Source organism: Phaenicophaeus curvirostris, chromosome 3 (assembly GCF_032191515.1).
Source record: "Phaenicophaeus curvirostris isolate KB17595 chromosome 3, BPBGC_Pcur_1.0, whole genome shotgun sequence".
NCBI lineage: Eukaryota > Metazoa > Chordata > Aves > Cuculiformes > Cuculidae > Phaenicophaeus > Phaenicophaeus curvirostris.
Window position 1 is genome coordinate 71438480 of NC_091394.1, and position 23689 is coordinate 71462168.

Genomic DNA, 23689 nt, shown 5'->3' on the forward strand with positions numbered 1-23689 from the left:
TGATTTTTCTTGCTGCTTCCTAGCTTAACAAATGGCGGCACAGTGTGTGACAAAGGTGGAGCTGAGTATTGCCTGCACCAATCTCTTGGATAAAGATGTTGGTTCCAAGTCAGATCCGCTGTGTGTGCTTCTCCAGAACACAAGTGGTCAGCAGTGGTACGAGGTACAGTGTGATGCTTCTCATGAATCTGCTAAGTCGTCTTAACTCGTTGGACCTTTGAAAACACTGGAATGTATGATTTCATTAAAACATTTTAGTTATATACCAAAACCGCGGAATACTTTTGATTAGATTATTGTCTGTAATAATTGTAAAGGTAGCATGCCAAGAATAATTTTCTAATACTTACAGCTGTCTGATTTTTTGCAGTGTTCCCCCAGCCATGTGTGGACCAACAGGAGACGCTTTCCAAGTGCTAAAATGTGCATTTTTAAATATAGTACTCCAAAACTAGGGTCTCATTCTGGATTTGGCAATACACCATTTTTATGTTAGTCTTCTCTATGCAGGGATAGATACTCTTTACAGGGAGCAAAGTAAAATAGGTCCTCAAATATATCTGACTTACAGCAGTAGGTTTTGTAATATAATGTGGTTATTTATGTTTGATGAAACGTTTGTAGGAAGATGGGCTTTATTCTTTATAGTGAGAAGAACTTTTGAAAGTCTTTAATAGTATGTTATTTGATTTCAGTGCTTGTTTGATTGGTGAAATACTGGATAAAATGATACCTTTTTAACTCCAGGTTGATCGCACAGAAAGAGTTAAGAATTCCTTGAACCCGAAGTTTTCCAAGAAATTCCTGATTGATTACTATTTTGAACTTGTTCAGAAACTTAAGTTTGGAATATATGACATCGATAACAAAACCTTTGATCTGAGTGATGATGACTTCTTAGGAGAATTTGAATGTACACTGGGACAAGTAAGTATGTAGGTGATTTCCCTTAGAATTACTAAAATATAAGTTAATGCAAACCGCTCACCAGTTTTACCTTAAATTTATCTCTACTGTCTTGTGTAGTTGGGGTACTTTTAAGCTGAACACGATACCTTTAATTTGTTTTTTTTCAAGCCTCAGTTCAGTGTATATACATTTTATTTGCAAAAAATCTTAGGATGATGCCTTGAAACATACTCTAGAACGGTGACTGTCCAGATTTCTATCTGAAAGTAAGTGGATTGTGAATGAGCACGTATTTGCTGTTGATTTACTCTAATGCTCAAATTCTTACTTTTATGCTCTATAAAGAGAGAACTGATGTGTAGCAACATAAGAGTGTTCACAAAGACCATGTTAACCTTGTAATTTGCTTTCCACTTAAGTCAAGCAGTGATTCTGGTTCTACCTACTGTTGATTTCACTCCCATTTCCCTGTCAAATTCTGCTGTTGGTGTTGTCACAATCAGGCAGCTTCTTTGGACTTGTTCTTCTAACAGACCCTTCAAAGGCGCTTCTTCTCAGGAGAGAGTCTTCTTGATTTTTTTTATTTTTTTTTTCTTCCCCTGTGTCTAAAGTATTTTAAAAGCATTATAAAGACAGGCGTTGTGAAATGAAATTCAGTAACAATTTAAAATTAATAATTGATTCTTAAAGTAAAGAAGGACCTGTAGAATGAGTAGACACACTTGTGGGAAAGCATTACCTGAAGAGGATAAAATAAAATCAACTAGAGTAATGCGTGGGGAGGCTGATGTTTGTTTGCATGACAAACACAGATTTTATAAAGTTGTTTGCTGAAGCTGTTTGACACATGGCTTGCATGTGTTTGAATAGTGTTGTCTGAAGGACTTCATAACAATCTGCGGTTGGAACTTAAGGTGTTATCTTTGTCCATGTATGTGTATCAAGACTTTTTATTTCATGTTGCCCCTGAGGCTTTGCATGTGTTAATCAACGTATCTATTTTAAAATTTTGAAGTGTATAAATTATTACTGATTTACTTATAGGAGATCATGGGAAGTAAATGTAATGCTGTCATCTTAATGATGAAGGAAAAATTCCTAAAATGAATATGCCTTGCTATCTTATTTCATTCATTTGAAAATCTATTAAATTGCACTAATAATGCTTGATACTCAAATTTTGTCTTGGCAGATAGTTTCTAGCAGGACTGTAACAAAACCATTAGTACTTAAAAATGGCAGACCTGCCGGAAGAGGAGCTATTACGGTAAGAAGATAAATCTACTGAATATTTATCCTTAAATGGTTTTGTGGTTGTTTTTGCAGTGTTGTTAAAAGGATCTTAAAGCATTTTTTTGTCCCCACTAATATTTCTTTGTCATCCAAAAGGAAAGTAGCCCAACCTCTGCATCTGTAATTCTCATTGCATCCATCTAATGTGCTACTGTTTGGGCAGTATCTTTAAGTGTGGGTGGCATCATGTAGTGAAACCCAGCGAATCAAATTGTTCCTCCCTCCAGCCACCTCGATATTTTTAATACTTTACTTGTTAGAATACATCTATTTTTTTTTTTAATGGACTTCTCATAGGAGTGTTGTGAATATGTAAAAGCTATGTAGTTCCCGAATACAAAATAAGCATTTTATTTTGTTTGCCTATCCAGATTACAGCAGAAGAAGTGAAGGATAACAGGGTGGTTGTCTTGGAAGTAGAAGCAAGGAAACTGGATAATAAGGTATTTAAAATGATTGCTGTTTCTTTGATAATGTAGTAAAATCAGAATCTTGTCAAAACAGGAAACATTAAAATGTTCATATTTTTTGTTGAAGTAATTAAATCCATTAAGATTTTTCTTATATTAAAAAAGAAGAAAGATTGCTTCAGAGTAACTTCATTAACTGTTTTGAAATAAATTATAACATATTTCTAAATAAAACAAGTGTATTGCAGGGATATTCTGTGAATAGCATGCTTCCACTTAAATGTAAATCTTTACATTTAACAATAAAGACAAAGGAATTGTGGTATATCCATTGGTTTGAATAGTTGTATAAATGATTAACTGTTAGGTAATTGGTAAAGATTGTACTTGAAGTGCATAAATCTGTTAAATATTTTGGGGCTGGCTGAAAATACCGTGTTTAGAAAGACTTTAAAAAAATGTAAAAAAAAGTTATCCTCCTTTTTTTATTATTTATTGATACTTTTTTGAACTGGAAGAAGTCCTTGGTTTCTGAACTGCCCATTGTAGTTCTTATTAATGTTATATATTCTTTCACTTGAACTGTCATATATGTGGATGCTGCAGAACTTTTATGCTAAATTGGTGGACATGCCCTGTTTTCTTCTGCTCTTTCATAGGTGGTAATATCATCAGACTTGCATTTCTTCATCTAAAGCTTTTGTTCCTTGAACATTTAGTTTGCTATTTTTTAATCTAAGTGTGTTTTAACTAGCATTTAATCACATTTATGCCATGGGCTCTTCCGGGATGATTACATGTTCTTTATATGCAGGATTTTTTTGGAAAGTCAGATCCTTATCTGGAATTCCACAAGCAGACTGGAGATGGAAACTGGGTGATGGTTCACAGAACAGAGGTAGGATATTTTCAGTCAGTGACATAGATGCTAAGGGTATTTGATTCCCAGTGTGTCACAGTATTGGAGGTAGAGTGCCTTTCAAAAAGAAGAGAATGTTCTGGTAGTTGACTTGCAGGCCAGTAAGAAATCACCTCAGCTCTTCCACTGATTTTCAGATAGGATGGGAAGTCTACCTTACTCTGATCCTGGTTTCTGGTATCTTATTTTAAAAGAAAGTACCTTTTTTGATTTTTTTAACTTTTTGCAGTCTAGAAGAAAACAAACATTTTGAAATGGTACTGCATACTTACACAGGGAAACTTGTCTTTGAGGTTAGAACTTTGGCATTCCTGTGCCTGTGCTGCTGTTATGTCAGTGTGACCTGGCTGTACCATTTACTAATGAAAGTAATTATACCGCATGCTTGCATAACAAGGTCGGTGTAGTTGCTGAAAGATAGAGTTGATCACAGTGCAATTTTGAAAAATATGGAGTTGAAAGTTACATCTGTTTTGGACAATAGTACTGTTTGTTAGGAATGTTTAGTTTGTTTATATTCTATATGGTAGGATTTGGATTGCAGGAAGTGATTTACAAAAAGTATGGCCAGTTACAAATGACTTCTTACCACTTTTGTGAACAATACAATTGCTACTTTTTTTTTTAACAGGTTATCAAAAACAATCTGAATCCTGTTTGGAGACCCTTTAAAATATCTCTCAATTCTCTGTGTTACAGTGACATGGATAAGTCAATTAAGGTAGTGTATATAATGTGTATGCATTAATCAATGCAATAAAAAACCCCATAGGATATGTAAAAAATGGAAGATGTGTTACTCTAGTTATTTCTTCTTTTTGTTTCTTGTTCTTACTTGAAAGTTACAGAGATTCATGCATGTTTTAGGTGAAAAAAAATAATGTTTGTGATGCATTATCTGATAAAAGCTGGTATTTGAAAGTCTGTGGAAACAGTTGAACATAATTAGCTTTGAAATATCCAATTCAGTTTCTTATTTAGATTATGCAGTTCTAGTATTGCATCAGCCAATATTGGTGGTGTAAAAATATTGTTTAGTAAGAGATGCATCGGAAAGGCTAGAGTATGCTTTGTTGTGTAATACTTGTTACTGGTGTAACAGGGAATGCTAATGACGTTCTTAATATACTACCTGAAGTAATTGCTTACACTTCATATACTAGCTGAGATAACAGGTGTGGGCAGATGTATCTTGTAGATACCACACGTAGCAACTTTTCTCCTCAGCTACAACATCCTGTCAGAAAGTCATCCAACCTGTGAAGCGATGGTTTAACCACAATTGATCTTTAGCTCTTTGTATCTTCAAATCTTATCTTGAATAATTGATGTTTAATTTCTGAATGCTTTTCTCCAGGAATTCCTTTGAGGGGAAGCTAAACAACCAGTCAAAATGCCATTTATAAGATTTTATGAACATGTTAGAAACCTGATATATTAGCATTTGGGAAAAAAATACTAAAACAAACCAGTGAAACAAACCACTATACTTTCTGTCCTTACTCTGGTAAGGAAAAATGAGAGTCTGAATGTGATCTGCATGTGACAGGTATTAGTCACATGACTTGAGTCCTGGAAAATGCTCAACAGCCACAGGAATCTGGGTGTTGCAAGCACCTGTATAGATTTAAATGCATAACTATAAAGCAGACTAATTAACAACTTTACAAGCTTAGAACCTGCTTCCCTCGTTACTTCTGTTTTTTTCTTCTCATTTCTTTCTGCTTTACTTTTCCCGAAATAGCAGTGACAGCTCTTATGTTCTAACTGTATTTCTCTTTTTTCAGTAAATAGTCATACTAAATGGTAGGGCATTAATTAAAATATATCTATTAAGATAAAGTTATTTTCAGCTCTGTCATTGTTTTAATAAAGTCTGTTCTTTGGAATCTTAACTTATAAGTGTAGGTTTGTTTCCAGATTTTACTTTGTTACAGACTTGCAGGCAGATATGATTCTACTGTCTTAACTTAGAAATCCAGAAGCGATCACTTCAAACATTAAGATGCAGACAGAATTATACTATAATGTTGTTGAAGGATTAAACAATACTTTTAACACTTTTACATGCGCACAGTTGCATTCATAATGGTCTATTTGTCATAGTAAGTAAAACCAACATCTTTTCCATAATGAGTGACTTTTCACTTGTGTAATGGCTTAGTTTGTGTATCCCCAGCAATGCACAAACCAAGTTGATTATTTATCTTCTGGATTTATTACTATATTCCATGTGAGTGTGTTTGCAGTCAGTAAAGTCTTTCTGTGTTGAAAGAGTTAGCCTTTCATCTGGAGCAAGCATGCCTAGCTCTGCTGGGAAAAAAATATATAAAAATTTTATCACACAGTTCCCTAGCACTATTGTGTGTCCAGGAACAAAAGAAATATTTCTATCTTGCCTGGAGTAAGGATTGAAAATTGGCTTAGATGGGCAAATACATCAAGAAAAACAAACTTTAATCACTTTAAAAGAAAAAAGAAATAACAGTGTTAACTGTGAACAGCTATCATAACTTTTGGCTTATTCTCCAGTCTTAAATTTCAGGTACTGAAACACTTGGCTTAATATTTGATTGGCTTAATCTATGACTTTAAAAAGAATTTTTATGCAGCATCTTCCATGAACATCTGTACTGTGGTTTGTGTGTGTGTACGAGGTTTAAATTGCCATTCAATGCATGCGCATGCGTTTTATTTATTAGTGCATTCAGAATGTTGTACAAATAGTACAAGCCACAACATAGTGGCATGTTCTGCACAGTGTAGAAGTTGCAATCTGCGCATCGTATTTTGTATTTCAACATTACTGTTTGTTTTCATAAAATTAATTCCTCTCGGAAACTGAAGCTTTTGTTGAAGTTGTTTGCTTTATTTTTTGTTCCTAAGTAAAGCGACCAAGTGATCAACTAAATTGTCATTTGAATATCGCATAGCATTTTTTCAGTCTGGAAAGACAGATGTGTGAAAATAACGGTTCAGTTTAAGCCATATATATATATGGAGAGGTGTTTTTTGAAATTTGCATTTTAATTCCAAATAATGAGGGAATCCAGCTTTGACTGGTTTTGTTATTGCTATTATTTAGAATTATTATTATTGAATTATTTTAATTTGTTTTTCTGTGCTTTGATTAATTTACATTACCTAGCATGTCTGTGTTGCTAAACTGCAATATGATATCAGAAGTGGATGGAATTAATGTGTTATTATGGATAAATAGCAACTTTTTTATCTAGAAAGGCACTTGGGGCATATTCACTTGTGCCTTCTTTGGTGGGTTGGGGTGTTAAAAGATGAGTTGGTTGAAGAGTAAAACTTAGCCTTGAACATTGAATACAGGAAAAGAAGGATTTTTATTTGACATTCAGATCCATGAAGAGTGTATTATACTGTTTAAATTGGCTAATCTTAAAAAAATATAATTTCAAGTAATTTTCCTAGATTTAAGGCTGAATGTCATAAATTATGAGTTATCTTGAAGATGAATAATGCATCAATAAAACTCTTATGATCACTGAATTTAGTAAGCTTTAAGCTGGATGCTCAGAGATAGTTAAATTGCCTTCATACCTCTGAAAAACTAAGTCTCTTAATCCGTGATGATGGAAAGAAGGCATACAGATTGTTTTCCTACTCTTCCTGACACCTCATCATGCTCAAAACATAGTTCAATATAATTTGATATTACCTAGTCATGAGGAACCTGGCAGTGCTTAGTATTCTTGTCTCTCCTTTGCTTCAGCGGAAGAGCTGATCTGCAACTGGGAACATGCTTTTTTTTTTTTTTACTCAGTTTTAATCTGTGTTTTTTAGATGCAACTCTGTGCAATTCTAAGAGTGCAGTGTGAGAAAAACTCCTTGGTATAAGAAATTTAGGAATGTTTTGGATGTTTTGGTTTGCCTGAAGTAGAAATGCCATTGCAATGTTTATTACTTTTGTAGGGCTGTTTCTGCTACTAAAACTGAATAGTACTTTATTTTAGGTTGAGTGCTATGACTATGATAGTGATGGGTCTCATGATCTCATAGGAAGTTTTCAAACTACGATGTCAAAACTGAAGGAAGCATGTCGATCCTCACCTGTAAGTCTTACAGTCTGTGTGCTTTTGATAATCTGGTTTAGTCATTTTGGAGAAAAAGTTATGTCATTTTCCTTGCAGGTATCAAAGTTGTGTTAGGCTATACCTGAACAGTGGTACTGTAGTTGTGTCTGACTTAGCATTTACATTATGCATCCACTTTCCATGGATTGCTGTCTCGGTTAGATTTTAATATTAGACATAAACATACCTAACCATCAGCAGAAATTAATTTAATTAATCATAAAAATTACATAAACAAGGAAATTTGAATTGTCTAAGAATGCAGCACAAATGTCACTGCCATTAAAAGGCAGTACGTTTTTCAGATTTTATTCAGTCCTTCATTTCAATATGGCACTTATCAAATACCATCTGTATTTTAGTGAATATGAAAAAATTCAACATTTATGCCACTGCGCAAAAATGCAATAGATTGTTCTATATTAGGTGACTGTTTTTTAAAGTGAAATTAACCTTCCTGTTCTGTTGAACTGTAACAATTTGCAAAACTTCTAATAAAAGAGGTTTCCATTTAAGTGTAAGGTAGCACAGCAGCCTTAATGTAAAAGTCTGTTTTATGCATGTGTATGTTGTCATAATATTTTACCATATTTTTCTTTGTTTCTGCAGAACCTGCAGAATTGCTCCTGCAGAAATAATAATAGTTTTATATACTGAGTGCCTCCTTGTATCTTTCTAACATCTTGAGTGTTGCATTTGTACTAAATTCTTAAGAGCCATTGAACATGAAGAGTCAGCCTTAACTGTAGTGGGTTTTTGTTTGCAGCTTTGTGCCCTGCCGTGCTTTTCACCTGGATACCTGTTTCTGAATTAATTTTGAATTATGGTTCAGTTTGCATCTCTTAAGTGGTTTTGTTTGTAATGAACTTTGGACTTGTACAGTGCTCATGTAATTCATATGCTGCCTAGCTGGAGCTTTTAGATGTTTTTTTCATTTTTGCTAGGTTTTAAGGGGCCAGGTGGTAGGAGTTTAATGTTCAATGCTGATCGCAGAGGGATTCCATAAAATAGTGTTTTCTGCTTTTTTAATGAAGCTTTCATGAATTCTAACAAGATATTTTTCTTGGTCTCTCTTTTTTTTTTTTAAAGTAGCACTTTTGTTACAGAATGTATCATTAATTAAACAATCCTAGCAGATTTGTGCATTCACATTTTCAAGCACATATTTGTTTTAAGAACTGTGATAGTGAGTTCCTGTGCAGTGTGAAGCATGTTGTGCAAAAGCTCCTTAAGAATACAAATACCTATTTTCATTGCTTCCCTAGCAGCATAATAGGTGTTACCTCTTTTGAATTTAATGAAATGCTGTTTCATAAGTTACCATCTGCCTGTGCTGCTTTTGAAACTGCTTTAAGGAATTTGTTTTCATGAGAACCATGGTCCTGCCTATTACAAGTAACTTATTCTTGTGTCAGTAAGAGGAAGCAAAGTAACAAGTAATGTGCTCCAAGTTTCTTCTACTTCTAGGGACTAACCTATCATCCTCTGTGATCCGATTAATTTGATGATGTCCATGTAATATTTGCAGTGCATGTTAGAATATTTGCACTCCAAGTGTAATTTTTAATTACTCCCACAGTTCTGATGTTGGTTGCACCATTGGGAGATTTGTCACAACTTCTTTCAGGCTTACGCAAAGTGGGCGTGTATGTGACACTATCCTCAGTTGCTGTAAAAACTGAATTTTTATTACTGGAGTGAATGTATGGCTTTTTATTATCTGGAGAACTGCTGATTCTTTCCCCTCCTTCCCTTAAGGTTTGTTTCCCCGCTCAGGCATGCTGTTTGTGTGCTCTGGTAGGAGGATTATAAAGTGTAGTTTAAAGATTGTACATGCTATGTATCCCATGGCCATTACTAGTGAGTATTTCACCAACTGACTCAGTACAAAAGCAAGCCCCTGAAAGACAATTTCCATCAAATAGAAGTGATGCTGATGGTGAATTGTCCAAAAAATACAAGGTAAAGAAGAGGCCTATAGAATTCTCAAGTGCTGACCTTGTTAGTGCATTTCTTTGCTTTTTATTTAATTGCAAGGTAATTTAAAAAAGATAATTAACTTAAACCAAAGCAGCCACACCTGTTTCTGGCCCTGAGCCAGAAGCCATGCTTGGAATACATCTTCAGAATGTTTATGCACCAGACACTTCGCATTGTTCCTTCGTGGCTGTGTGGTGGCAGGAACTGCTTAGCCTGACTAGCTGTTGCTTGCACTTGGAGGTTTAGGTATTGGTTTAGGTGATGAAACCTCAACACTGATTTTGGAAAGCTTAAACATATACCTTCTTTTTGTATGTTACTGGCACAGCTGCTGGAAAAGTGATGCTTTGCCTGAATCACCATGTCTTTACCAAAAATGAAGTTGTTAGCAGAATTCTGAGGGAAAATGGAACAGAATTTCTTTGTCTGGTTGAAATACAGTTCTGTAAACAAACATTTTTATAAGCTTTAGGGCAAGACAGGATTTCTGCCTGGGTGGGGGTTTTTTTTTCTGTTTTTGAGCAGGCTGAGTTTAGTTTTCCTTGATAGTGAAATAAAATACTTTTTAAATACAACCCCAAAGTAACATTCCTAGGATAAAGAATTTTTAAATTTATTGAATAAATTATATTTATGATGCTTTTGTTGGATTTTTTTGCATTCATGCAGGTTGAATTTGAGTGCATCAATGAAAAGAAAAGGCAGAAGAAAAAAAACTATAAAAACTCTGGCATTGTGAGCTTTAAACACTGTGAGGTCAGTAATACATTGTTACAAATCTTTGATTTTAATTGTTCAGGCATAACAACTTTCATGCCTTCTCCCTCAGACTGTAAGACGCTTTAAAATGTCTGAAAGTTTGTCACAGTAAATATTTAAGGGCTCTGATTAATATGAGGAGATAGATAAAAAGCTGAATTCATGCGTCAGTCCTCCCCTATACTCTTGCTATCTCTTGCCATCTATATGGCAAAGATCACTTACCAATTTCTAAAGCCATTCTTGAACCACCGCATTTCCCATGTCACCACTTTATGGTGAATTAAAATCTGGTAAGTGTGTCATAATACATTGTTTTAAAATGGTAGTGCTTTTGCAGCTACTTTGTTGTCTACCTGTAGTTTTGTAAAACGTCTGATTCTGATGCACTAAGTGTGGGATGGCACGTGCTGTAAACATCCTCATTGCAGTGGGAGGGCAGATGGGCTAACTGTAGAGTAAAAGTAGCATTTTGACTGAGTGAAGATAAACCTGGAACCTCACAAGTTGCTGCAATGATACTGGTTTTTTCTCATTTAAAGAAAAAAAAGTTAATTTCTATCTCTTCCTTCTATTTTTAGATAATAGTAGAATGCACATTCCTTGATTACATCATGGGTGGGTGTCAGCTGAATTTCACTGTAAGTTAAATCATTTATATGAAGTAGCTTTTGTGGTTTGGAATGAACTAACACATGTGATTGATTGCCTGTACTCTTCATTTGGTTACTGTATTTTTTTGTTGTTGTTCTATAGCATGGAGGGGGGAAGCTGTTTTAACAGAGCCCAGAGCCCATCTAGGCTGCTTAGAATAAAATATTTTCTTTACTCTGGTACAAAGTTCTGAAGCTGTAGTTATGTTTATTAGCAACGTGCTCAGCTGCATGGATGGAGACCAAGGAGAAATCTATTCTCTGATTTCCTTCAAGTTTTCTTTTCATTAGGGATCTTTTTTTTTTTTTTTGCCACCAAGGCCCTTTGTTTAATTAACGTAACATACAGAAGCCATCATATTGGTTAGGACTTTTAAGTTACATGTTTTGTGAATCAAATGCAGCGCAATCATAGCAAGATGTCTTCACCCTGGTAATATGCACTATCACCAAAGCAGAGAAAAACCCATTGAGGTCAGAGCAGGAAATAATTGTAGGCTTCTGTGGTGTCATATGTCATACTTCTGAGAAGGAAGATATATAAAGCAATATATAGCGTAAAATTGATTTAACAGCTATTGAAGAGCTGCTGTGAATGGTAACTGAAAGTAAATGCTGACAGATAAATGTAATTTCAGCCCTTCTGAGAGATGTAGAGCTTCTGCTGGTTTTGTGGATACATTGTTTTCAGACTGTTAACATTCCAAGAAAGCTGCATCCAAGTATAGTGCCTGTTAGATTTGTAGATGTCCTAGTAACTACTGTTTACAGCTCTTCTATGATTTTAACTTTGGCTTCGTCAGAGATAAAAAGCGTAGTTTTACCTCTAAGAGCAATTTGATATAAATACTGCATTTGACAGGTGGGGATAGATTTTACAGGCTCCAATGGAGACCCTCGCTCTCCAGACTCTCTACATTACCTCAGCCCCAATGGAGTTAATGAATACCTAACAGCCATTTGGTCTGTAGGAATGGTCATTCAGGATTATGATACGTAAGTTTCAGATTTTTATTTACATTATTTTTAGAGATACATATATATAAGTTTTTGTTGTGGTTTCTTAAACCAGTGTTGAAGATGCCAGCAGATATACTGAAATGAAACTTTCGAGCTGTAACGTAGTGTTAGAAAAGACTTCATAATAACTGCACAGTCACAAAGACTGCTCATCTGTAATGTAAAGAGCAGCATTAATTTAAAAGGATCTTTGCAGTTCTTGTCAATTTGGTGTTAAAGACTGGTTTTGTACCTGGAAATAATTACAGAGGGGAACTTGTATTTAGTTTTTTCTCTTATTGCCTAATAAGCAACATTTTTAATGATCAAAAGCAGCACTGATTAGCTAAACTTACTGAACTATGACAGCTGTTAAAGGAAGGCACTCACTTAATTTTCTTTAAAATTGCTTTTTTAGAGATAAGATGTTTCCAGCCTTTGGATTTGGTGCACAAATTCCTCCTTCCTTTCAGGTAATGGATTTTGTAAATGCACTACATAAGATAACTAAAAGCGCTTCAGGAAGAGATTGTATATACAGTCGTGATTCTTTTGTGTATTGACAGGTGTCACATGAGTTCCCATTAAATTTCGACCCATCAAACCCATTCTGTTACGGTAAGCTTGACAAAGACTTTATTCTCAGACCTAGAGAATAAAATGTCTGAGGTGAAGGGATAGAAACACTTGAAACGTGAACTGTGGAGTGTGTTGATCTAGTTAATGAATGAGTTTAGTTGTGTTGTGCTAAGCAATCTTATAGCTGCTTCTTAGTTATTAGAAATAGCATTTGGTCTCTCTTCTGTAATGGTTTCTGAGAAGTGTTTTAAACAGCTAGGGCACAGTACAGATAAGCTGTGAACGGTTATCTCGTGTTATCAAATCACTTTATTGTACTTCACTGCGAGTGGGGACTTGTCTGATGCTGCTAGTGCCTGTTCAGTGTAGCCCCTCTGATCACACTGGTAACTACCACAAGCTGCCAGGTGAAGATAACTATTGTGATTCACTTGCATGTAGTTGAGTGTACAGTATTTCGCCTTCCTATTCCCATATAGCTAAGCACGTTAAGTACGTGCATTAAGCATTGGTCAAACTGGCCTCCTTTGCTCATGAGTCATTTAGTTTTTCATCACTGTGATTTTCAAATCTCTACATCATCACTTTAAATATCTGATATATACAATGTTTTGGAAGATAAGTGCTTCAAAATATCCTAATTCTGGCATGAAAAAATTAATATGTTCTACTTGTGCTCTCTAGGAATCCAAGGCATTGTTGATGCATATCGAGCTTGTCTTCCTCAAGTGAAGCTGTATGGGCCAACAAATTTTTCTCCAATTATAAATCATGTGGCAAGATTTGCTGCTGCAGCTACACAACAACAAACAGCATCAGTAAGTTCTTCATGGTAGTATAAAGCCCTGGCAGTATAGAAGCCCTGGCAGTATAGACGAAGCAACTCAAATGATACTTGAATAAATTACTGAGGTGCTTCAAGGTGGTTTCAGATACGTTGGTAATTAACTTCGTAAGGCAGCTGGAAAACATGACTAAAGGAATTTCAAAATGATTGTGCTATTTTTCAGCACAAAAAGATGTGATTTAATCTGTATTTAGGATTTTAGGGATACACTGAAAAAATGAAGGCTTGTTCTGTTACCCTTGGTTGCACTTTTTTGTTCATCTGTTCTTCACTGAATGAAGCAAGGGTAGCACTTCATAAAGGTAATGGTAGACAGAAAGGAAACACACATAATTGTCACAGGTGTAATCAACAAATTTCCTTCTATTCCAGGACAAAAATACTTGGAAAATAGGTTAGCAGTTAATTTGTCTGGGGAATTTGGAGAAAAGGGTGATACCACTGGGCTTTTGGGAGGCAACTTAGTAATTTCTTTGGACTGTACAGATGAAGCCTGACCACTACTTAGATGTTGGATTGTAAAATTCAGTGATTGCATTGAACATGTTTAAAGTGACAACAGTATGTAGTCTATTTGCATTTTTCTAACTGTTCGTGCCTACATGTTTTCTGTTTCTTTGTCATAACACAGTATTTATTGATTTGACAGCAATACTTTGTACTTCTGATCATAACGGATGGTGTGATAACAGACCTTGATCAAACTCGAACTGCCATAGTTAATGCTTCAAAATTGCCCATGTCCATTATCATTGTTGGTGTTGGAGGAGCAGACTTCGATGCTATGGAGTTTCTTGATGGTGACAATGGAGTTCTTAGGTCCGCATCAGGAGAACAAGCTGTCAGAGACATTGTCCAGTTTGTGCCATTCAGGAAGTTCAAAAATGTAAGTAATCTTAATGGTACGCTTAATAATTGTAGAGGTATGCTGGATTTGCTGGGATATCCTATGTGTAGTCCTAAGTTTTTGTGTTGTCTCTAAAATGAATTCTGAAGTCTGAGATAAGTCTTTATCAAATGCTAAAAAAAGACAGAAGACTTAAGCATCAATATAAATAGAATTTACATTAGGTGAGTTGATTCATGTTTAAAAAACCTCCATTTCTGGTTTGAGCACTGCATTTCTGACAAGTTGCTGCAGGGAAATGACCTTTGTAAATCTCCCTCAGGCTTGATTAAACAAAATGGTTATGTTTTTCGTTTGGGAGGAAGAACGTAATGTGGTTTTGTTCCTATGGAAAAGTCTTGTTGTATTGTGGATGCCCATTTGTAAATGTGGATTAGTCTCACATTTTAGTGCTGTGTTAAATTTCCAGACTAAATCAGTAGAAATTCTGTGAGGTCACAATGGTGGTGATAGTTTTCATTTTCATTAAAGCAAATATACCAATAAAATCTTTATTTTTTATTTTTTATTTGAGTTCTTTGTTCAGAGCAACTCAGGCAAACTGAGACGTACAGAATATGCTTTCTGAATAATGTGCTTGGATATAGATTAATTAGGGTCAGTATTCAGTATAAATTTCTATATTCAAATGCTCTCAGTTTCTAGAAAAAAGGGTGCTTTTATCTCTCCATGGATACTTAATCTTGCAGTAAAAACAGTATCTCTGGAAGAGCTTCTCTGTAGCAATACAATTACTGTGAATGAAACTTGGTGCATAGGATTGCAGATGATTCAACAAGTCCCTGAAGGGTCATCTTAAGCACATAGTGGAAGTGTGTTTATGTGGCTGAAATTTTACATCTACACTGTGTGTCTATTTAGTATGACAAAAGTTATCTTCAGTCATGGCAGCCCTTTGTGCAGCCAGCTCTTGTTACGTCAGTGGAACAAGGCAGCCAGCTAGTTCCTGGTAATGGGAATGAGAAGGTAAGGATGTCGGGGAAGCTCCCCTCTGTCTCACAAGGGCTCTGTGTAAAGTTCTCTGTAAAATGTCAGACTTTAAATTGGCCTGGTAGAGGAGGTACTTATTACCCAGCTTAGGATCTCCTTTAATGGTTAGTGGAAACTGAAATTTGGTGTTCTTTTTCTACAAGTCTCCAAAAGAAGCTCTGGCACAGTGTGTCCTGGCAGAAGTCCCTCAGCAAGTGGTGAACTACTTCAGCACCTACAAACTGCAACCTCCTAAGAATCCTGCTGCAAAGTGAATGGGCTTAGCAGGGGAGCTGAGACTGTGCTTGCTTTACTTGCTCTATCTACAGACTTTGGTTCTCAAGATACTTCTGTGTATGTGCACTTCTGTATGGTAATGTCTGTTAGCCTTTGCCTGCAAATCACTTTGCCAAGTGTGCCTTTTAAGGGCCAAAATTGTAACTGTGTTAATATTTGATGTTGGTGTGAGAGATAGGGTTTACATGAGTACGTTTTATTTTGAGAAGTAAGAGTGCTAAAAAAGGGGTTGAATACACAGAGAGAAGGAGGAGAACAGCTGGAAGTGGAATAGCTGCCAGTTTGATAAATATGGCCAGTGGGAGTGTTCAATGACTTTTGTAGGGATCAACACTTTGGACTGCTTTTTTCACTGATTATAAAACCAGTCTGAAATGAAAAAGAGCATATGTCCTCACCAAAGAGATAAAAGTTTGTATGTGCTTCAACAAATTTGAGGTACTTCAGGCTTCTGTGTCTATTAAGCTGACATAAAAAAACTTTGTCTTGGGAGTTTCATGACTAGACAAGTGCCAGAAGACTGTGTAGAGGCCCTCCTTGCATGCCTACTTCACATTTGCCACTTTAGTGCCTTTGGCCCTTGCCTACAATTCAAGGCTGTGTGAACATGAGGCAAACAAGTCCTTAAAGTATAGATTCTTTTATAGTATGCAGTTTCTTAAGGTAGTATGGGAATAACTGGAGTTAATCAAGGTAAACCTCTAGCATCTCAGAAGAATACTATTGGCCTTTTAGGCTACTACTGTAACGGCTGTAAGATGTGTTTCAGCGTGTACTGTGCTGGAAAATGGGAACTCCAAATTTTATTTTCGCTGTGATTTGGTTTTGTCTTGCTTTGGTATTTTTTCCCCCATAAAACAGTCATGATTATCCTTAAAAAGCTTTTGTGAAGTGGAAATTCACTTTTCAGTTAAAGAGTTTTGTCTGATTTATAGCTGTGTATTTTCAAGCAAAGACAATCCTTGAAAGTACTACATAATTTGTATGGATTTTGTTATATTTTTAACCATGCTTCTTTTTCATGACTTCACTAATGAAAAGTGCCTACAAAAAAGCAATCTTCTGTCTTTCAGTAGGAAGACATAAGGAAGTCTATGAGCCTTAATCCTATACTCATATTGTGTTTCTCTAGAACACACAATTTCTGGTTTATTTTCTTGGCGTGAGTTTTCTCTTCACTGTTTACACCAAGTGTAAATCATGTTGTGTATGTTTAGTGGGCAGGTGAAGCTTTTTTGTCTCCTGGTTGCATGCTGCTTGCTAAGGATTTCTTCTGATGCTGTCAGTGCATGTAACTTAAGTGAATGTAAGGGCCTCATCACCTGCAAAATACCTATTCCGAACATTAATTTTACAGTTGCACATTTGAAGTGGTTTAGAGTTGGATGTCTTACTGACCTGGTTTTAGATGATCTAGCTGTTACATGTAAGAACAGAATAGGCCTACACTAAATTTGGCATGCTTGGGCACTCAAGATTGCACCAAGTCATTGTGTATGTGGCTTTGTATGTGATACATACAAATACGTATGCAGCTGGAGCTGCTCTTTGTGATTTGGTGTGTTGTTTGGTTTTTTTTTTTCCCATGCATATATAATCCTGTCAAAAATCTCAATTCACAATAACATGATGGATGAAAGATACATGTATTGAGATTGTCTTGTACAACCTGTAAAATGCACCAGATGTTTTGTAGAGAGTTGACTAATTATATCAATCATGAATGAATATGTTTTTTTCCACTATATTGTCCTCAATGGAAGGGAGTCCTAAATGGTTTCAGTAGTGGAGTACAAAGGAAGATTTTTTTCTTCATATTAAGCCAAGCTCTTTCTTTTTTTAAAATCTAATTCATGTGTATGTATAAAAATCTACAGTCATCTTTTTATTACTGCAGTGCAAGTATGTTGCTACTTAATAAACTATAATGAAGTGTCAAGTCAGATACATAAAATACTAAGATCAAGGAAGCAAATATAATGAAACTATATCACGCTGTTGCAAATTGATATTGTATGGTTTTGGAACAGTGAACTATTTCACAGCTAAATGTTCCAAGTACAGAGATAATGGGATGCAATGTTAATGCTTTGTCTAGATTCGTTCTTGTGGATAAGTACTACCGACAGGAGTACAGGATACTACTGAAGTTCCTTTGAGCTCACTGCCAAAAATATAATGCTGCACCTGAGTTCTGTTACCAATTCTGTTTTAAGATGCCATGGAAGTGCATTTAAGTATATTAGTAGCTATTACTGTACTATCTGCTGCATATAAAATACATAAACCTTTTTTGTTTTTTCTGTATTCTATACATAAATGCTGAGTTACTGCAGCAGAAAATCCGTTGTCTCTTATTGGAAAAGTGCTCCCATTTTCCTACATCTTAGGGAATTAAATAGCATTTCTGTGATGATTACTTCTCAATGTGGCCTATTCTGTGTAAAAGAAAATCTTTCAGACCTGACAGTGGCAAGAACCATATTTCCAATATAGCTTCTCTTACAGGTGTGCAGCTAACAGCCTGTTGGAAGATTTGGAAACTTCCAAGTTAGGCTGAAGCGATATTGAATCAAGAAATACAGAAGTTCTGAGTCAAGGGGTTGGGGAGTTATTCTGTTGTTTTGCCATCTTTGTTTATTTCTACATGTAAAAAATGCCATATTAGCTTGAGGGTGACAAAGCAAAACATTTTCAAATTTCTGTGAAGCAGATGTGCTTGTTGGTCAATTGCACCACCTTGTGATAAAACTTATGTGTAGCAGTCTTCATAATCAAATGCTTTTTGCCTTTAATGGTTGTAATATATACATATGTACAGCAAATGAATAACCTGTAACCAGAATTTTTTACTTTCCTATGTATTTCAGTTTTGCTGAAGTTAACAGATCTACAGTGCCTATACATTAAAAAGAGAATTTCCGTATTCTACTCTTCTGTTGTGTTTTTGTATTCAGCATTTGCTGTGTAATGATAAATGCTGCTTTCTCACTTCCTGTGATGAGTGTTCCAAAGGTTGAACAGATCAGATTTATAACAAGTGTTATCAGATGAGAGGAAAAATGCCTTTTCACTTAGTGGTTATGAGTGTGCAGTATATGTTTCATAAAGCGTCATCTATAGCTTTTAACAAGAAGATATTCTGAAACTGGATGGTTTTAGCAGTGACTGTTTCATGCTTTTTGCCACGTTACAGTTTTCCCGAGCATGCTTATTTCATACTATTATTACCAGTTTTTCCAGATCTATTTTTTCAGAACAGCATTTGAATTTTAAGTAATTCGGTTACTTTCAGTTTTCAAATACATTGTCCTACTTTACCCTTCAGTTTCTTGACAATCAAATGCAGTCAAGTCTGAGATGCTTTATTGGGAAACTGAGAGATACTAGAGACATAGTGGTGGAGCGGAGTGCAGTGCCATACAGAACCTGAATGAGCTTTGATACTGGAAGTTGCGTCTTCTAAGTACACTAGAGCAATTCATTCAACTTCTTCACCAGTCAAGATTCCATAGGGCAGAATCAGTTCCTGGGCTCCTTCTGCCCCTGATGACCCCTAAAAATTCTGGGACGGGTAAATACTTCCAACAAGCGAAAAGCAGGATGTCAGAGAAACGCAGCTGCATGTTACTTCTGTGTTGCCATGATCTTCTGCAAATAGTGACAGTTCTTCTCTTTCATTTTGGGGTCTAGGGAGCTTGGGAGCTGTGTCACTGGGTAATTTTGCAGACAGAACTGACAGGCTTTCCTGCAATCCTGAATGGTTAAAAGCTGTAGCAAAGCAGCAGCTTGCGGGATGCTCTGTTGCTGCAGTGTAATGCTTGCTGCAGTGTAATGCTTGCTGCTGCAGTCTTAGCCCTTACTTTGGAATATATTGCACTGTGTGATTGATGAACTTAAATATGGCAACAGTGAAAATGTTTGAAGTGACCTGGCACCATTAGCATGGGCAGAAAAGGATCAGATCATTAGCACTAAGAGCAAGCTTTACTTGTTTGTGTAAAAATATTAAAAAATGGGGATTTATGTGGTTCCCCCCCATAATGTTTTGACAACTCCCTCTCAAAAAATAAGAAATGCAAGAAACATATTTTAATGAATTTATAAATCATTATTACTTACAGAAGGCCTCATTTGTGAAGCAGTTCTGCAGTAGTTCTGATCTTGGGATTGTGTTGAGACATTTGTGAATGTGCAATAGATGAACAATTCTTTATGATGCATCTTATCATTTTCTACCTGTTGCAACATCCTTTTTTTCTTACATATCAAATAACAAGTCACATACAGCTAGGTGGTTCTTATTAAGAAAGGTTTGGGTTTTGGTCATGTCAGAAGATGTGTGGAATATACAATGCACAGAATTTGGTCATCCTGCTTTTACTCAAGCCAAGCTCCCACTGATTCTGGTTGGGCTGCCAGCTTTGCCTGAGATCAGAGAAGTTTGAAGGCTTTAAAGAATAGGCCTGCAGGATCATATATGACCTGCAAAGTGAGTTGTTTAATTTTTGCCTGGTGCCTTCCTTGGTTGGCTGGTCAACTGAGGAACTGTAAAACCTGCCCTTATAACTTCTTAGCTTGGCCTTTGGATAATGGTTTTAGTTCCCAGAACTGTTTATCCAATGGGAACTGAAGGTGGGTAGAAAGAGAGAGAGAGATGCAAACCCATGGAAGAGAAAAAAGTAGTTAAGGTTAAAACACAAATGTAGCCTTTTGTTTAATATGACATCTCTTTCTGTGATGAGTTGATCCAGAAGGTTGACAGCATGTGGGCTCCTTGTTAGAAAGCTGTAGCCCTCTCAGCTGTAGCACTGGCAAAGGGTTTACTTTCATTTGTAGGTATGATGTAGCTCAGCCCTGATAGGGCTCGCTTTGTACCATCAATTGAGTTCTGTTTTGATGGAGATGAACAACTGGAGTGTTGGTTGAAATTACGCGCCACAATGCCAGAAAGCATAAGTCCTACTTTTTTACAGTAAGCCTTTGTGAAATGGGTAGTTTAGGTACCAAGATTCTTCAAAAAGTTAGCCAGTATCCACTGCTTGCTCTTTAGAGAGCACTATTAATGATAAATATAAATCAGCAGCCCAAAGTAAAAGGTCACCCCATGGAGTGTTGGGGGGAATATCTAAGCTTTGCCATGTTTATTCAACCAGAGTCAAAGACAACTGGGGCAGATGCTCATATTTTCAAAAGACTGGCAATAATCCTGCAATTTGCTTCCCTGTTGTGTATTTCCTGATTTTATCTTGACAGTGGTTTTGGTTTTTAGCCCTCTGCCCCAGGCTAAAACATCCCTGCCAATCATTACAGCTTTCTACACTGAGCGGTACTGGTCACAAAAGCAGGTCACTGATTAGAAGTGTGAGTGGGGGAGAGAGAAGGATCAAGAGAAACAAAAGTAACCTCAGCAACAATAGGGCAGTAACAAGAAAAAGAATAACTATGGGAAACCAGAAGAGAAAATGGAAGACAACACATACAAAAATTAAGAACAAACTAAGCAACAGGGACAGCAGTAAAAAAAGGATAAACAGTAGGGGGAAGAGGAGAAGCAGAAACAAGATAGCATAAGAGAGAAGAGAGAGCATGGTTCAAATGAGAAACACGTGGACCTGAAATACAATCTGATTCCTGTTACACCAGAAGTTCTCTCTTCAGGCTTAAGGTTAAGAGGTAAGTATAGAAGTAATTTGTCCAGTTGTCTGAAAGAGGAGAGAGAAGGAAGAGGAGCTGGGGTGTTTTTGGGGTTTTTTTTTTCCCTTCAGTAGTCTCTACTTTTATCTTCTGTAGCCAAAATCAAAGTCATGCTAGCCCTCTGAATTCAGCAAGACAGTAGATGGGCCACAACCCAAAGCACCATCTATTTCTTCTTTTTTTCTTTAATTTCAACTTTAAGGATCTCTCCTTCTCCTGCTGTGGGAGATGGAGACATGCTAATAATCAGAGACTCTTTACTGGTTTCTCTCTTCATCGCTGCAGGTTTAGGCTTAGTGTCTGCATTTGGCTCTTTGTTTTGTGCAGGAGGTGCAGATGAGGTCATGGGCTCCACAGATTTCTTTTCCTCTTTTTCAGGTTTATTCTCTGCTTCAGCTCTTGTTTCCTAGAAGCAAGAAGTTAAATATTTTCCAATGCTACATAAGAAATTTAGAAAGTAGTTCTGTCCTGTATATGCAGTGGAAAGGTAGAGCATGGATGCTGTGATCAGTGGTGTGCAATATATGTAAATTTGTATTTAGATGCTGAGTTTCTCAATAAGAAATGTATTTTCAGAATCAGAATGTCAACGTAAAATCTAGGAAAGGCTTACATCAGGATGAAAAAGGCATGTTTTGGTGCACATAACCTTTCCCTAGGTCTTGCCTTCCTCCATATGCTTAACACTAGTATAGAAATAAAAAGTGTTATGTAAATCTTGACATGTTGCCTGGAGCCCCAGTTCCTCGCCTAGGCCAAGCCTATTTGCTGTATTTGCTCCAATCCTAGTGTTATAGTCATTTGTGTGAGCAAAGTTCTTTCTTTAACTTAAAAAAATAATCAAAACCACAGCCAGTTCATCTATAAAGACAGAAGAAGATTCTGCCACCTTTGGGTAAACTGTAGAACTGAGCAGGTTCTTATTAACATCTACAGTTCTTAGAGGACAGTGTGGGAATTATTTTTCATAAACTCTTCTCATAAGAGCAGTATATCAGAGGCTTAATCAGTTTTAGCTGTGTGGGCTACACTTTAAATTTTGTCTTCAGGATTTGTGACTAGAGATCTGACTTTGAATTAGTAAGTTCACCATGTGCTTGAGTCAGCTGGATCGGATTACTGTGTTAGGATATCCCTGTACTTATTGTTGTTTACATAACATTAGAAGATCAGATGCCTTTAGGGTCTTTGTAAAGTCTATTTCATCCTTACTTTCTTTGAGGATTTTTTGTTTGCTTGCTTTTTTCCTTGCTTTTTCTTTAGGTTTTTTTTGGGGGGGGAGGTGGTTTTTTTGGGTTTTTTGTTTGTTTTTTTTTTTCCCCCTATGCTCTGCATAGAGCGCAGGTCCAGGAAGATTTGAACCAAATTTTAGAATTAGTGTTCATAGACATTAGGTACAGTGATTATATCTTAACTACTGGGAGTTATTGCTATTCATTGCAGTAAGGCTACATTTTCATCTACTCTGTTTGCCCAAGCCCCTGCAGTATCTTTCAGCAACTGGAAGTATCTGCTCTATTTTCTGTGGCCTTACCCCAGTGTCTTGTTCTTTTTTCAGCTGTAGCAGCTTAGCGAGGCCCTCTCTTCCTTTTCCTCCAAGCAGTGCTTTGAACATCTTTGGAGTTTCCTGTTTCTGCCCAAACAGACCTGCCAAGCCCCGTGGTTGTGGCACTGGTGGTCCTGGAGCAGGTTTTCCCTTCGCCTTCAGCAGCACCCTGGAGACATGGAGGAATGGGAACACAGAGCAGTGCAATGAAACTGAGTGAAGTTCCTGCAAAGCTAAAAAGTCACATTCACAGATTAAAATCTGGCAACTTTTCTAGGCATTTTTTTTTTTATTTTTGATCCCAGGTCCAGTTGCAAGAGCAAAGCTGGAAGGGATAATGGTCTTACACTGGGGTCTCATAGAGTTGGAGGCTACTGTTCAAATTTGGAGTTCCTTACCTGTATACTGGAGGATAAACAAGTGGAGGCTGAAATTAAGTTGTCATAAAACAGATGAGAGTTTTAGAAGGTGAGGAGTATTGTGGAGGTGACGGATGCCTTGTACATGAGGTGGCAGTCTTTTACCTGGCCTTCGGGATACAAATTCAGAAAGCGTTTAGTGCTGAGTTTGGTTTCCAGCTGATGCTTATGGAAGTAATAGTTTACCAAGCTAACTTTCAGCATGACTTATCTTTCATAAGTCAGGTTAGATTGTGGTGCTTATTTTCAGTCGTTTTCAGTAGAAGAAGACACCCTGAAGATATAAAAATTACTGCCAATCATGTGGCAGGCCAGATTTTCACACTAGCTGTGCTGATTTGTAGCCATGACGATGAGAAGTGAGAATGAATGATGAGAGTAGAGATTAGATAACAGTTCTGAG

General features: G+C 36.4%; 2 protein-coding genes across 2 annotated transcripts in view; one reads left to right on the forward strand and one right to left on the reverse strand.

Annotated features, from left to right (window-relative positions):
* Window positions 1-18555, forward strand: CPNE3 (copine 3). The gene is made up of 15 exons (XM_069854315.1): window positions 1-163; window positions 748-927; window positions 2102-2176; window positions 2574-2645; window positions 3427-3510; window positions 4163-4252; window positions 7515-7613; window positions 10284-10370; window positions 10955-11014; window positions 11889-12022; window positions 12444-12498; window positions 12592-12643; window positions 13289-13422; window positions 14101-14337; window positions 15492-18555. The coding sequence occupies exons 1-15, from the start codon at window positions 32-34 to the stop codon at window positions 15600-15602; spliced, it is 1602 nt and encodes a 533-aa protein (XP_069710416.1). The 5' UTR covers window positions 1-31; the 3' UTR covers window positions 15603-18555.
* A 2827-nt stretch (window positions 18556-21382) lies between these two features.
* Window positions 21383-23689, reverse strand: part of CNGB3 (cyclic nucleotide gated channel subunit beta 3) — a 58839-nt gene continuing 56532 nt past the window's right edge. Inside the window, exons 17-18 of the mRNA XM_069854327.1 lie at window positions 22856-23036; window positions 21383-21727 (exon numbers count right to left, since the gene is read on the reverse strand). Of these exons, the coding sequence (XP_069710428.1) occupies window positions 21488-21727; window positions 22856-23036 (421 nt within the window). The 3' untranslated portion in view covers window positions 21383-21487. The remainder of the gene's footprint in view (window positions 21728-22855; window positions 23037-23689) is intronic.

Bases quoted from the DNA above. Each gene is read 5' to 3' on its own strand.
- CPNE3 (XM_069854315.1), top strand. From the start codon at position 32: ATGGCGGCACAGTGTGTGACAAAGGTGGAGCTGAGTATTGCCTGCACC. The intron at 2,646-3,426 runs GTATTTAAAATG...CTTTATATGCAG, and splicing joins CAAGGAAACTGGATAATAAG to GATTTTTTTGGAAAGTCAGA. The intron at 14,338-15,491 runs GTAAGTAATCTT...TTTTTCTACAAG, and splicing joins CATTCAGGAAGTTCAAAAAT to TCTCCAAAAGAAGCTCTGGC.